Source organism: Zerene cesonia, chromosome 8, assembly GCF_012273895.1.
Source record: "Zerene cesonia ecotype Mississippi chromosome 8, Zerene_cesonia_1.1, whole genome shotgun sequence".
Lineage (NCBI taxonomy): Eukaryota > Metazoa > Arthropoda > Insecta > Lepidoptera > Pieridae > Zerene > Zerene cesonia.
The window spans coordinates 6,287,425-6,302,535 of NC_052109.1; the positions used below are offsets into that span (position 1 = coordinate 6,287,425).

The window sequence follows — 15,111 nt, forward strand, 5'->3', positions numbered from 1 at the left end:
CCGAATCTGTCGCAGTTATGATTTATTCCGAGAATATACATTTCCCAAACGTCTGTCAGGTGCAGGTGACGGTTCGACTCCTATTTCTGTAGTTTTTAAATAAACCGAACCTAACCTAGCCTACCTAGCCTACCTAGCCTATCATATCGAATGCCCATGGTTTCATAGCCGTAGCATTAATTGTAATCACTATTTTATATTATTCGACACATTACTGTTTTCAATCTCATTGTACGGTGACATGTATAATTTATACGAAACGATATGTGCATAAAAATCGACTGACAAGAGAATTTAGCTATTTCTATAGTTCCATCTCCTTTTCTAAAAAGTTTTTATAAAAGTTTTTATTTTAGACCTTGGTCTGTGCCAGACATAACGTCTCTCGCCATTATAATAAAAATCCTTTCTAATATAGGTAATGTACCAAGTAGGTGAATCTACTTGAATAGAAGCCGTTAAAAATTCATGATAACTTCTAAGAGATATATTCAGCATATAAAAATGAATCGTTATAAAAGTGCATGTGGGTTATTCCATCTCACATTTTTATCTCTTTAGTTTTATAGTTTGTTTTATAGAAGTGTAATTGCATGTAAACGCTTTAACAGCATATACAGTAACAGTATAGCTATTTATGTGATATTTAGATGTGTATAAAAAACTGATCTCTGTAGGGTTTAACGAGGTTTTTATGCACGACGTTAAACCGACTTATTATAGAATAGGTGACAGTTTATTTCAAGTTGGTTCTTTCGTAACGAGGATTTCACAATAACGGAGCTGCGAGAGCGCCGGCCGCACCGTCTATACTCTATGAGTTGTTCAAGTGCAACTTGCAACATTTCATCGCAATGTGCAATACTTGTTACTTATTTCTCAAATATGTTTATAAGTATTGCATTAGCGGACATTTAAAATCGCAGATACATTGAACAAGGCATGCACGTTCGCAATTGGAACATTCCAGAATTAAGATTGTAGCTTTAATGTCAAAGGTAAACAGTGTAGATGGAGTTTTGCGGGGGGATGTGTATTGTGTGTAGGTTGTCATTGATCGGCATTGAATCGGTGTAAATAAGTAATGAGAGGTTCGATGTGGTCCTGATAGGCGCCGCGCGGCGTGGTCGGCCGGGGCGGGGCGGACGGGCGCGCGGAAGGAATGCGTCGTTTTCGCATCGGGAGAAACGAATGCGTTTAAGCGTCGCGGGTATACAATGGCGGCGTGACGAGATCCGGTTCGCGGGCGGCGGGGTGGCCGGGGAGCGGGGGCTCTAATCGATAGCCGGCGAGCGACGGCCGGGCGACTGCGGCGCATAGGTGACAGCTCGGGCCCAATCAAATTACCGCCGGTGGAGGAGAGCTGCAGTGCCACGCACGCTGGAGGAACACGCCGCCCGCGACCCCGCCGGCCGCGAGCGTCGCGACCCAGGGACATCCGTCGGCTAATCGCCTCACGTAAAACCACTACTTGAATGCAAACTATTCATAATTAACTTCAACAAAAAAGCTCGCATATAACTTTGGTGCATTCAATAGTCTTCCAATATAATGCGATGCCCATTTGATCGCTAATAACAATATCAGGCTAAAACAAATGAACACATTTTCGTTAAATTGTTACTTATTACAATAAACGCAAAAAGATTGGTCAATGTAACAACGCGAACAACGCCGCGTTTAACAGCGACTCTGTTCCCACCACACTAAAAGAGTGATAATCGCTATTAATAAATAAAATAAGCATAGGCATAGATATAATTTAAGACCATCGGAATAGAATAGTGTAAGCAAATGGATTAGAATTTAAAATGTTTAGAAAATTAATCACGTTACACTAAATGGTAGACGCTATAAATAGATCAATCGGTTAAACTTGCGAGCTAATAGAAAAACTCCGATGTAACAGCGAAGGTCGAACATGCCGTTTAATTATACCTATAATAAGTTTTATAAAACATTTTATTATAATAAAATATATTTTAACAGCATAAGCGTTTCAGTAAACCATAATAAACCACTCGTTAAAAAGCGGACTAATCGCGGAACGAATGTGTAACATACCATAGACATTTGCACACAACCCATGTAAGTCATCAAAATTCTAAAGCTAAAGTGCTAACTTACTACCACAATCAATTACGAACCAATAAAGTAAAGAAATCGCTTGAACTTATTTCAAGAACGGCGCAGAATTTTGTTTGAATTTTTGTCTTAATCGAGCGTAAAATCCTCATTATTTATGTACAGATTGTACACTGCTTCCTATTTAAATATAAAAAAAAGAAAAATAAAAAATAATAATAAACTGTCGCTGTGTGTGTGCTTTTAAATACTCGCTACGGTAATGGTAAACCGTGATGCTATAATCTTCAGTACACGCGTACCAAATTTCAGCCACTAAACTTTTTGATTCTTACGAATTTCAACGAATTTTCAGGTAAAATGTATAAGAATATATCAAAATGGGACTATCTTGGTCTCCGATCAAGCACGTGCACGTGTTTATATAAGAACAAAATTATCACACAGGTTGACGTTGCCCATTTCCATATTTCTTATACACTACACTACACTACACTTTACTACAATTTAATATTTTCCGACCATTCTAACATAGAATATTTTATAGGCCGACTTGATATAAGTGCCTACTCGGAAATAATGGCAATGCCATTTGATGATGTGGTTTGATACGAGCATGTTAATGCTTATCTACCTAAAAGAAGCATACTCGATATGTGCTTCTTGCTGAGGTAGAGCCACTTTGCAATGTATAGATTCTTATAATATTACTAGCTGACCCGGCAATCGCTGTTCTGCTTACTCTTATCATTTAGGGTTATGAAAAATAGATATTGGCCGATTCTCAGACCTACCACATATGCACTCAAAATTTCATGAGAATCGGTCCAGCCTATTCGAAGGAGTACGGTAAGTAATTATTTGTGACACGAGAATTTTATATCTAAAGAAGATGTAAAGCTTGAAAGTTTGTTTGCGCGCTCATCTCAGGAACTACTGGTTCGAATTGAAATCACTACATAGTATAAAACAAAGTCATTTTCTCTGTCCCTATGTCCCTGTGTATGCTTAAATCTTTAAAACTACGCAACGAAATTTGAAGGGGTTTTTTTTTAATAGATAGAGTGATTCAATAGGAAATACGTTAATATGTATAATTATATCTATCAAACTACTCCGAATTAACGCGCGCGATAAGTGCAGGCAAAAGCTAGTATCTTCTTCTTCTATATCTTCTATATATATAAAATTCTCGTGTCACAATGTTAGTCTCTATACTCCTCCGAAACGGCTTGACCGATTCCTCTGAAATTTGGTAAGCATATTGGGTAGGTCTGAGAATCGGCTAACATCTATTTTTCATACCACTAAACGATAAGAGTAAGGCAGAACAGCGTTTGCCGGGTGCAGCTAGTTATTATATAATAAAATGTTTATATTTATAGTTATTTTCTTCCATAAATTTTATTTTGTATTGGACATACAACAAAAAAATGGAGTAAGGTTAAAGTGTTATACATTTATTACACTATAAGGTTTAAAATTGTAATTTCAATGTGTAAGTACATACCATACTACGTTTGTTACTTAACATGATTTCGAACATAACTTGTAAATGCTTCCACCGATTTAGAAATGTGCTATATTTAGAAACTACGTCATCCCGGGGCGTACAGAATGAGGCAACTGTGTCATATTTTTAATTGCGATTAAATTACATAACTCTAGAGCTATTTTACCATATTATAACATTATAACACTTCAGTTATTTGTATCAGGTTCCGTTTATTGCAAGCATATTAAATATGACAATATTTAATTGGCCATTAATTTTAATATCAATTATCAGTATCCAAACATTATTTTTCATTAACCAATCAATCGACTTTGCAGTTAAGATACGCGTAGGTATCCAACGAAACAGCGACATTGAATACAATTAAAATGTTTTATTAAACGAGTTAGACAAAGATAACACGTATAGCGGAAAATAATTTCGGCGGGGTCTCGAATAAATGTGGTTTTTGCGTACTATGTAATGAAATAGTTGCCGCAATAAAATTTATGACATCATAGCCGCGACGCTCGATGCCGTGGAAAATAAAAGCAGTTCATCAATTGAAAGCGACATATTTCCATGTCGGGAATGCAAGTTTAATTAATGTAGACCTTATTTCGTATGCATTAGGGCTATACAAAACACATATGTGGTGATAATAGCGGTTATTATAATGAATACGCTTACCTATCGCAGGGTCTAATACAGCTTGTGCCGCCTGTTCCTCGCCTATAGGCGTTTTAAGGCATATTTTCTTGAGTTTCATTGCGACCGGTGAGTCTTCTGACTGGGCCACTGTAACACAAAACCTCATTAAATTATTCAGTTTACGAAAATTTTATCCTAAAAGAAGAATGAGTTGATAATCAATTAAACATACAGATTCTATTAAAATTAAGCAAACATATTTAAAAAATGTCCTAAAACTTTCTTAGAAGAGAAAACATTGAAATAATAATGTTAACTAATTAATGCTATCCAATTGCTTCCAAGAGAACAAATTTTTGTTGATACTTTTTGCTAGCAAATTAATGGCCCTTAAAGCCGCTCTATAAACCAAAATAAGACTGTACAAGCAGTTCTCGAGAATCCATAGCCGACGATGCTGAAAAATCTCAACTCATGCACTTGTGTCTGTGGCTGGGGTTATAATTAAAATAAGAAGTGTCAAAATGCAATAAGTTTTTTCAAAATTTTAAATAACCTAATCATAACCTCGACTAATTATTATAATAAGTAACTAAATTCAACTATCAAACGACGACTCTGTATTTTTTCCACATTGGCATTAATACTGCTTTAAGACTTCACGGTAACCCCCAATATCAAGTTTTCATCACTTCAAATTCCACCTCCGCTACCCATAAAAAAAATACTGCAGGTGCGCAAAGACAAAAAGATTAACACATTATAAATTAACATCAAAGTAGCGATGTCTTCGCTTGATATTAAAAGACAATGAATGTGAATGAGGTATATTTATTATCATCGTTGCAACTGAAACGAGGTCCTTAGCAAATAGCGTTTTTATTGGGAACAGTGTGACCAACAGCAAAAATTGGCAAAAAAGAATATGGCACTATGACAAAACTATGTTCTTGGTTTATTTTTAAAATCTTGTTATAGATGCTAATTGTTATGGATTGGATCTCCATTTGAATAATGAATCATCGAGCCAGCTTGATTTTAACTGTTTTTTGAACAAGCTAATCGCAGATACTACTGGACCAATTTCAAAAATTCTTTCACCATTGTATATTTACGTGATCCCTGAGTGCTATAGGCTGTACATGCACCATGGACGAAGCCGAAGCAGACCGCTAGTAAACGATATGCTGAAAGATGAGGCAATAAAATTTATTTTACGGATGTTCGTCAAACATGCATTGGAATAAGATGTTTTACATATTATTTTTATTGATTGATTTTTGTTATTAGCTTTACCAACGAAGATTCACTACATAGAAACTTATTGCATTCAAAAAGACCATGTTATGCCATGTTCAAGTAAATGTAAGATACATTTACGATATCATAATATTATGTGTAAGTTAACAAATCTCTTTGTAATTAAGTAATCCAGGTATCCTTAGAGTGGTAACAATTTGTATTGTCTTTACTTAATCACAAATTTGGAATGAAATACGATATTATGTCCAATACTACAATGTCTCCAATTCGAAGACTCGAAGTGTTTGTTACCCTCAAAAATGCCATTATTCCTGAAAAAAGTAAACAGACATGTCGCTGGCGACCTTGGCAGCCGCAAACTATGCCCGGTACACCCCAACAATGTCAACGGATCGGGCGCCGGGACACGCTCCCGCTCGCACCGAGCCCCAGACTGTTTTCACAGCGAGCGCGACCTATCTCACTGTGGAACTTGTTCCACACAAATATTCTGACATATATCCCCTTTTACTTTTACAGCAGTTTTATGGTCCTGCCAATTTGTTAGGTTTACATCGTATTTTAGTGCATAATTTGAATTTGACGCGCACCTGAACTGACATGCTACCATGTTCGGCAAACTAATAAAATGACGTCTATTCTATTTTTTACACGTGACAAGCTATATATATATTATTCAATACCGTTATATTGAATAATACAGATAGCTTAAAAAGCCTGTAAAATACAATACACGCTACAATAATAGAATCAACTAAATTGACTCACTTGGTCTTAGACTCTACATTCACTTACACTTCACTCTCTTGTACTCTACATGTAAGGAAGTTATTGAAATCTGACGATCCTTATCTCGATAATGCTCATGAAAAGATTGTATTGTCACCTACCCTTGGTAGCGTACAAAGTTTTAATTAAATATGTTTATTTATAATGGGACAAAATCTAGGCTAAAAGAGTGCGGTTAGTAGTTACATACATACATACATGTAAATAAAATAAGGGTGATATAAAAATATAATACGAGGAGAACTTGCACATAATTGCAGCACATGCGACACCTTGCCAAGCTGTTCCTGTCTATAATGTGGTAGAAACGTAATAATATATATAATTCTGTATGTCATAAGATTGCAGATTCGACTCATCAAGTATCGAAAGACGTAGATCGTAAATTAAAAAAAAATATATAGGAATAAATAAAGCCCATGAATATGTAATAGTAATCTAAACAAGGAGACCTTTAGCATCTTATTAATTATTTTTAGAAAATAGGGAAAAGTAAAGCAGCAGATGTGCCAACATCTCTAAAATTTCTATTATACAATAAACGGTATTCAATGTTTATTATTGTTGTGTAGAGACAAAGTTAATGAAAGAGTTGTTAATTATCTGACTAGAATAGACTGGTTCGAAAAAAATTTCCAAAAAAGTGACAACGCTGACAACACCACTTATTTGTATACATTGGTAAAACACAAGAAATTTAAATCAATTTTTTTTTTTCATCTTAATAGTTAAGGATACTCACAAGGAAATTGTAAGGGTTGGGTGTTAAAGTAACCGAGACTGGAGACTTAATCCAAAGCCAAAGTATCAACCTCGGCTGTAGCATACATACATAGACGAATGGCGAATCGTGATGGCACACTACAGCGATGCTATACAGAGTCGAACGACTGTCGATCTTATTGTACTATTGAAGCATATCCTCGAAATCACAGGTTGTAGCCTGTAGGTATCATCTATCTAAAGCAAACTAACTACACAAATAATTGGACAACTTAGAGTAATCGATATCTACAAAATGATAACTTTTACTTAACATATATTACACATTTAAAGCCGCGAATATTACACACTAGACAGGTGTGTGTATTACAAACTATACAAAATACACAAATTAACGTTTATTAACGGTTTTGGTTAAAGACATTTCTCTTGGGTGACTGATTAATTATAATTTTTAAGTAACAGTGAATATATATTGAATAATAAAGTGGTATAAATCTAGAGGGTCCTTTATTAAAAGAAAAAAAGAAACAGTTCCTTGAGTACTAGTATAAGTAAACGATTGTTGTAGCATAATATTAATAATAATTACAATACAATGCTGTCTGTCATGGGCTTTTTACGTAATTCATTTTCAAAAACTGTTTATTTCCTATTCAAGTTCAATGAGCTGTATTGTATTCATCCTGGTCGTTTCGTACATGGTGTACATGCAGGTGCAAGCGCTGCGTGCTGTGTCAGCAACACCACCCCCTCCCGCCTGCCGCCGCCCCCTGTACGCCATCTTAACAAATCGATATGATATGACTGTTCTCAACTTCGCGGCACCGACTTTTCGGTTACGCTGAGTGATGACCTCCACTCGTTTTAACGTTGACGAGAGAAATTATTGTCGCTCTTTTAACTTGTTGGTGCATTTCAATTAGATATTTTAATCATAAATGAAACGATAATGTCACTTGCTATCGTATTTTATGAAACAATGCAAAATTTTAAAACAATTTTATTTTCAAGCAAAAGGGAGTAGAGAAAGCTGTAAAGGAAGTAAGTGAGCTATTATTTATTTTTCTTACACCACGACGTTCTGTCTCTTTTTTAAGTAGGTCACGTTGTTATGATTGGGATGCAGCGATGCAATTTCGAGCCGTTTTGTTGTCGCGACAAAGAGACGGTTTCTTAATAATTCTGAGATTAAAAAACATCTTTGGTCAAAACAATGCGACCGAAAGTCACATTATACAGCTTAATAATAGAATAATAGATACGTGCATAACAAAACATTTAGGTGTTTGAATATTTATACATATAAAATGTATACATAATTTAAATGGAATCGTAATTAATATATTAAGGAGTTCTGGTTCGACTGTTTTACACTTTGTAATATCCTACTAGTCCTACTTATCCTATCCTATCCTACTAATATTATGAATGCGAAAGTTTTTAAGGATGTGTGTGTGTGTACTTGTGTGTGTCCACAAGTACACACACACACATCCTTACGTTGCAATAAAATTTACGTAATATATTTAAAAGGTACGTAGATAGCTGGACAACTGGAATAACATATAGGCAACTTGTTATCCCGATATTCTTAGTGAATACGGACTTACGCGGGTGAAACCGCGTGACGCAGCTAGTCGATTCATAAACGTAAAATTATCACCAGAAGTCGCTGTTAAACGTGACAAAACTGTATAGAGCTCAACGTATAAAAATTAAAAATAAATATTGCTAACTAAACACAATCAAATCTCCCATGCTTCCAATCAAATCCAAAAAAAGCAAATAAATACGAAGAGTCCAAGTGAAGGAGAAGCTCGACGAAAATTTTCCCCCGGATTCATATTGAAGTAGACGACAAACCGCAACGGGGAACGCCGTTCGCACCGGATCCGTTTAAATATTCAAACCCTCTAATGTCACGATGTCGACTTGCTTTAATAAGGTTCTACGGGCTAAACTATTTCATCACGGATTCTCGTTGCGAAGATGTTGACAGTTTTGCCATGTTAATGGGCAATTGATGATGAGTATGTTAATATGGTAAGCAATGGATATACTGAGCAAATAACGTAGTAGTGACGACAAGATGCAAAAGATATATCTACATACATTGGTTTTCCGTAATAATTACATAGGTATAAATCTAAATCGCAGGTTGTTTTTCGAAATTACCTGCGCGTTGACACCGATATCAAACAAGACAAATTCATATTTGTCTTGATCTCTTCATAAGCGTTATACTTAGGTACTTTTTCAATAATAAAACGAACATGACTAGGTTCGTTCAATCACTTATAAAATAGTGTATCAATTATTAATAAATACTGTATAATTGTGTAACAACTCAAATCTACACTTTTTCCGTAAGGTATTAGTTTTTTTTCTTCAGCCTCGTCGCATATTCAAAATCAAATCTAGAAATCTTGACAATTTTCGATATCTTCCACTCACGCTCAGTTACCAGGCTTTGCGTTAGCAGATGCCGACTCATTAATCGGTAATTGTAATGGTCTGCAATGTAAGTGATACGATACCATAGTGCTATAGGGCGCAGATAGCGTCTGGATTAACGCGCGAGTAATCAACGTGACGGTAATGCCTACACATAAAGCATGTACAATCGCAGACGCTGCTGCGTCTTTGTTGACGTGCATCTGCATTCGCAGCCACATAAGTTTTATGTGCAATCTTTACATGATTTTCGGTAACAAAAATACAATTTAGAAACTTGATCTTCATGCCTGGTGGTGGTATTTTGTGTTTTACGACAGCAATTATTTTATTTTATGTATTCAACATGTTTCAAATTAAAAAAAAAGTTTTACTTTAAATTAACAAAAATATTTCTATAGGGAAAGGCCAGTCCTTTGAGTCTATTCTTTATGTAGAATGTTTTTATTCACACATTAAAAGTCACCTCACAACATATTTTTTTCGACAATTCATATGATTAAAAAAATGTTAAAACTGAAGGACCCATTTTAACAATAACACTAATATCCGTACCAATACACCCACTTCAATATTATTCTACGTAGCTAGTTCTATCCAGTGTTTAGTGATGTATGTATGTTTTAAGGGTGTAATTTCAGGTATGACTTAACAAGAACGTAATACTCGATCCGGATCCACGTAAATCTTTCAATATGGAGCGGTTAACGGCCGTCGCGACGTCTCCTGCTGAGCCTCCGCGTTGTGACCTTCACATGAAGTTTACCCACTCACACCCATCGCCGATAGATACACACATGATACGTGTAATCTGGTTTTAAAAATGAAACTTTACACTGTGAGTAAGACATTTTTGGATAGTAATTGTGATAATCTGATGACGTTTATTTAGATAATTAGATAATATTATATAGATCAAATTTCGCTATGCTAACGCAATGCGTGATTGTGGCTATCAGAGTTGTATTATATGTAAGTATCGAGCTTTGTCCGTGTTTTTGGCTAAAACATTCGGTGTGACGAAACTGGTTTTACAAGTGCTACGCTATTAAGTTCAATTCATTGTCACACGGCTGTATAGCGTTCGTTCGAAACAACATATATATCAAGATGCAAGATGACGAAACAGTGAACTATGTACAGAGATTGTCACGTCTCTGTTTAGAAATAAATAAGTGCAGATATTATGAGAGCAACCGTTCCACCTCGGTTGATTACTGCACGGCACGGGCGGATACTCGCTTCAGCTGTTCACTTCCGCTGGATAATTGCAAGAAACACCTATATGAGACTTTCTCCAATAATGTCATTGTTAATGGTGTGAACGCTTAAGATAAGGGGCACATGGCAGTTTTCATAATTAATGGTGATATATTAAATAGGGTACAACGGTTTTGTATTTATGAAACTATTTAATTTCATTATATTTAATTATTATTTGAAAATATAAATTCTACAGACTCATATAAATGTCCATTTGAAAGTTTTTTGATATTTAATAACAACATAAATCTACTACACGTACAATGACTTGAATCATTACGGAGAGTTAGTAGGTGAATCTGTCCCGGTGTCCGTAGAAGGTGAGTGGCGTACTCGGATTTTAAAACAATAAGAGCGTCTTGTACAAGTGCGGTTGGATGCGCGAAGTTCGTCGACCCGCCATCTAACCGCGCCCCCCACGCCCCTCGTCGCGCGGCCGCGGTCTCACTTTCGTTGCGCCCGCGGCTACCCCGGCGGCCGGCCTCACGTGTCCGCACCGCGCCGCCAGCACCGCGTGACGTCACCCAGGACGCAACGGTTCCGACTGCCAACCGCTGGAGCGCAAACGTGCTTGTGCTTCTCATTAGATGCGACTGCCATGGGAACCACGGATCGCTTTGCTCTCTCCTCCAACGACATTCGAAATTTGTTTCATTTTTATGTAATTGTTACGCAACTATTATGCTATTTTTAGCTGATTCGTAACTCTATAATTTCCGTTGAGATGCTATGTTAATTTGACAAAAAAAAAGACTGTCTAGCTTAAGCACGTTTTATATTAATTATGCATTTGCAAAAATTCACACGACATTTATTTCGTTAAGTGGCTATTATTGCAAACAGAAACTACATAACTAGTGGGAAATAGCGTAAACGTCGCGTCGTCTAGAGCCGAAAGTGCGAAATATCGCACTTCAGTGTAAATATTAGGTAGACATTAAGTTTACAATAACGCTCCTACCATGATATGTCCATACGAACATAGCTAGACTATTAACGATATCAATGTTGCATGTAAGTCACATTTATTTCGTATTTTTCGGATATTAATTTGGTAGTGTCTTTCGCTACCACATAAATAATAATAATGATCAGAGAAAAATAATTAATCCTCATTCTGCACTACATAGTATAAAACAGAGTCAGTTCCCGCTGTATGTGTCAACTATGCTTAGATCTTCAAAATTACGGAAAGAATTTTAGTGAAAATTTTTAAAATATATATAGTGATAGAAGATTCCAGGGGAAGATTTACTGCACCAGTTCGAGGCCGGGGCGGTTCGCTGGTTGACTTTATTGAGCAAAGCAATCACAAAAGCTTCATATCACAATCACGTACAGCAACTTGATTTTTAATTTTATAAAGTTAAGGTAAGTAAAGTTATAAACATAAACTGTTCTCCAAGAAATTATAATTATGAAACCAAAAAAAAAATAACCGTTACTTCTTATGTTTATTGTGAATGTCATGTAACGATCTTATTTTATTTATTTTCTTATTTTATTTTTCTAGGATAAGAGAAAAGCAAACCCACACTCCTTTTTCGAAAAGCGGGCGCCATTTTGTTAGTTTACATAGCTTACTCACTATTTTTGATGATTACAACGACACCTCATATGTCAAAATCTGTTCAGCAGTTTCGGTTGTGGCACGCCCCACAGATAAACAAATGGCTAAAAAACACTACCCGCCTTCGGTCAGGTAAAAATAGTGGCGTAACTTACGATGTCAAACCTCAATCGAATAGGTGTATTTTACTGTCAAAAAAAACGACGGTACTGAAATTTGGGAGAATTCAAGCTAATACTTTGTTTCCCACGTCGTTTTTAATACATTATGAATCCATTTACAAAACAAGCAACATATTTGAATACGAATCGGATATTATTCAGTCTATTCTAAGTATCTAATTAAAGTTTATAATCTTGTGGGCCGCGAGCCAAGTCGGGAAAGAAGTACCATGTGAATAGCTGACTCAATGGAAAGAGTCGTGTAGAGAATACTGCAGATGTATGTGTTGAAATAATTTCAGAAAAGAATTATTAAACTAAGAAAAACTTCTATCAAATTTGAAATGAATAAATTTCAAGTTTATAGCCCACAACAAGAGATTCGTCTATTTACAATCCATTGAGACGTTAAGCAATAATGTGTCATGAAAACTGACATTGGCTTGTCTTAAGGTTTTTTCTAAGCTTAATAAGGTGTTGTTTCGAAAAAAAACTACATAGTTCTAGTGCGGCATTACACACATTTTATATTAATCCAATGAGTCTGTCGATGCTCAGCTTGTTATCAACCGACTTTAAGAAAATAAGGTTATGAATTAGACTGCATATTTTTGTGTTTGTTCCCTCTATAACTTTTTACTGGGTGAACCGATTGTTACGACTCTTTTTTTGTTGAAAGTTGGTGCCTCCCGTGTGGCATATTATAATTTAGCCTACTGAGTTCTAACAATTTGAAGGCGTTTTAGCATTTTGTTAAAAATAACATAACTCAAGAAAAGGCATATTTCCGATTCCTCATATAGATCCAATAACTTTAAGACTTAAGTCAATACACAGATTGCGGCGAGACGGGTGTCGAAGTACCTATAGTCGAGGTCATCAGCGCATGGTGACAATTAAAACCGGGATAAGTGTTGCGTGTACCTGGGAGATGAGAGCGCTACGGTCGATACGGGGTGGCACGTGGGCGGGGGGTGGCGCCTAGTTAAGGAGTTAGATTACTGTTTTATAATGTTCGCGTTTTATTTATTCTCAATAGCGCACACGCTCGCGACTTATCATCGACGACGCTTGATTTAGTTATTTTTTCTTTCATAACGGTCTCGTCTCGGGTCACCAACTACCGCTAACGACTCACATAAATTACATCGCACCATCCGACGGCCGCGGCATAGAATGAGACAATCGTATTTGAAATTCCAATTAGGCGCGCGACTGACCGTCTCGTTTTGGGATACAAAATATAAACAACTATGAAACGCATGAAGGTAATTTCAATAAGTTTATAATAAAAAGCGTGGGCATCGGGGCCAGACGGGGTCGGCGTGGGGGCGCGGGGAGGAATCTCTTCATTCCCATTTAGCTACTAAATTGTAGAACGGGCGGAGGCCATGATTATGTTTACTAACCCCGAACCCCGCGCCCCTGCGACTACCCGGTCCGAATTAACACACGATCTTTGTCCAAGAGACGTCTACTGGCAAAACACAATACTGCCTATTATGTATCGATACATTAAACGATTGTATCTTTTTGATTTCTTATAGTATTAACATAAATTTGATATAAATATCAACAGAACATAGGGGGTGCTTATGCACATTCAAAGTTCTTGTTTTTTATCCTTTACAAAAATGCAGTTCGGCCGAATATCAATTATACAATATTGTCTTATAACCGTTTCCATTGAATATACGAGGTATTTTACGTATATTTAAGATTTATGTAGTGAGTTGATTTTGCTAATAAAATTGTTATTCATTTATTATATATTGTCGACAAAATCGTCCTAATACACGTATGGAATATTGAATGAATGAATGAAATGCAATGAAAAACACTTTATTGTACACCATAAACTAATTAAACAATTTCAATGTACAGAGGGTAACTTTAATTGTACAAAGGGCGGTCATACCACTATAAGCGATCTCTCCCAGACAAATCTTCTTTATTATGGGATTGGAAAGATAACAAGAGATTAGTATACAATGCACTCGTGTGAGTCACGATCGCACCACGATGTGTGCATGTCAAGCCGAATTGCTGACGTCGAATTCTCACGTTGCAAATGTATTAATATAACAAACAAGACGATTTTTAAACCCCAGGCATTATCTAAATAAAACTAAATTCACTTAAGTCAACTTTATGGTACATAATGTGGGCATAGTATAGGTACCTATATGTTTGCTTTAAGCCGTATTATGGATTATAAACCCAAATCGAAATAAAATATCGTTAAAAAATTAAAGGGTATTTTATTCAATTTTAGTATCTTGTAGCTAAAAAGGTTCAGGTTTATTATGATTATTTTTGATTTAATTTAAAATATTGCATTCAGTATCCATAAAACGTCATCTTTCAGGTGAAAAACTCACCTTGATTTTAAATTTAAAACTTTTTAATTCAACAAAAATTTTATTTGTCAAATCAAATGATTTTATAATCATTGGCAATATAGGCAAAAGTTTATACAAAATTCAATACATATTAATCCCGAATGTATATGAAAAATATAATATTGAATACATAGCCCCATGTCTGCAAAGTTGCGAGTAAATAAAGCTATTCAGGTAAAGGGTCGTTCGCCTAATGAAAGTCGATGAGACGAATGTTTCGGTTTTAATTACAATTGATTAAAACTGCTTCTA

The 15,111-nt window shown here is 35.8% G+C and overlaps 1 protein-coding gene across 1 annotated transcript in view; it reads right to left on the bottom strand.

Annotated features, from left to right (window-relative positions):
• The window catches only part of LOC119828736 (metastasis-associated protein MTA1-like), a 43,643-nt gene that overhangs the window by 12,942 nt on the left and 15,590 nt on the right, over nucleotides 1-15,111 (bottom strand). Inside the window, exon 3 of the mRNA XM_038350979.1 lies at nucleotides 4,271-4,378. Coding sequence (XP_038206907.1) covers nucleotides 4,271-4,378 — 108 coding nt within the window. The remainder of the gene's footprint in view (nucleotides 1-4,270; nucleotides 4,379-15,111) is intronic.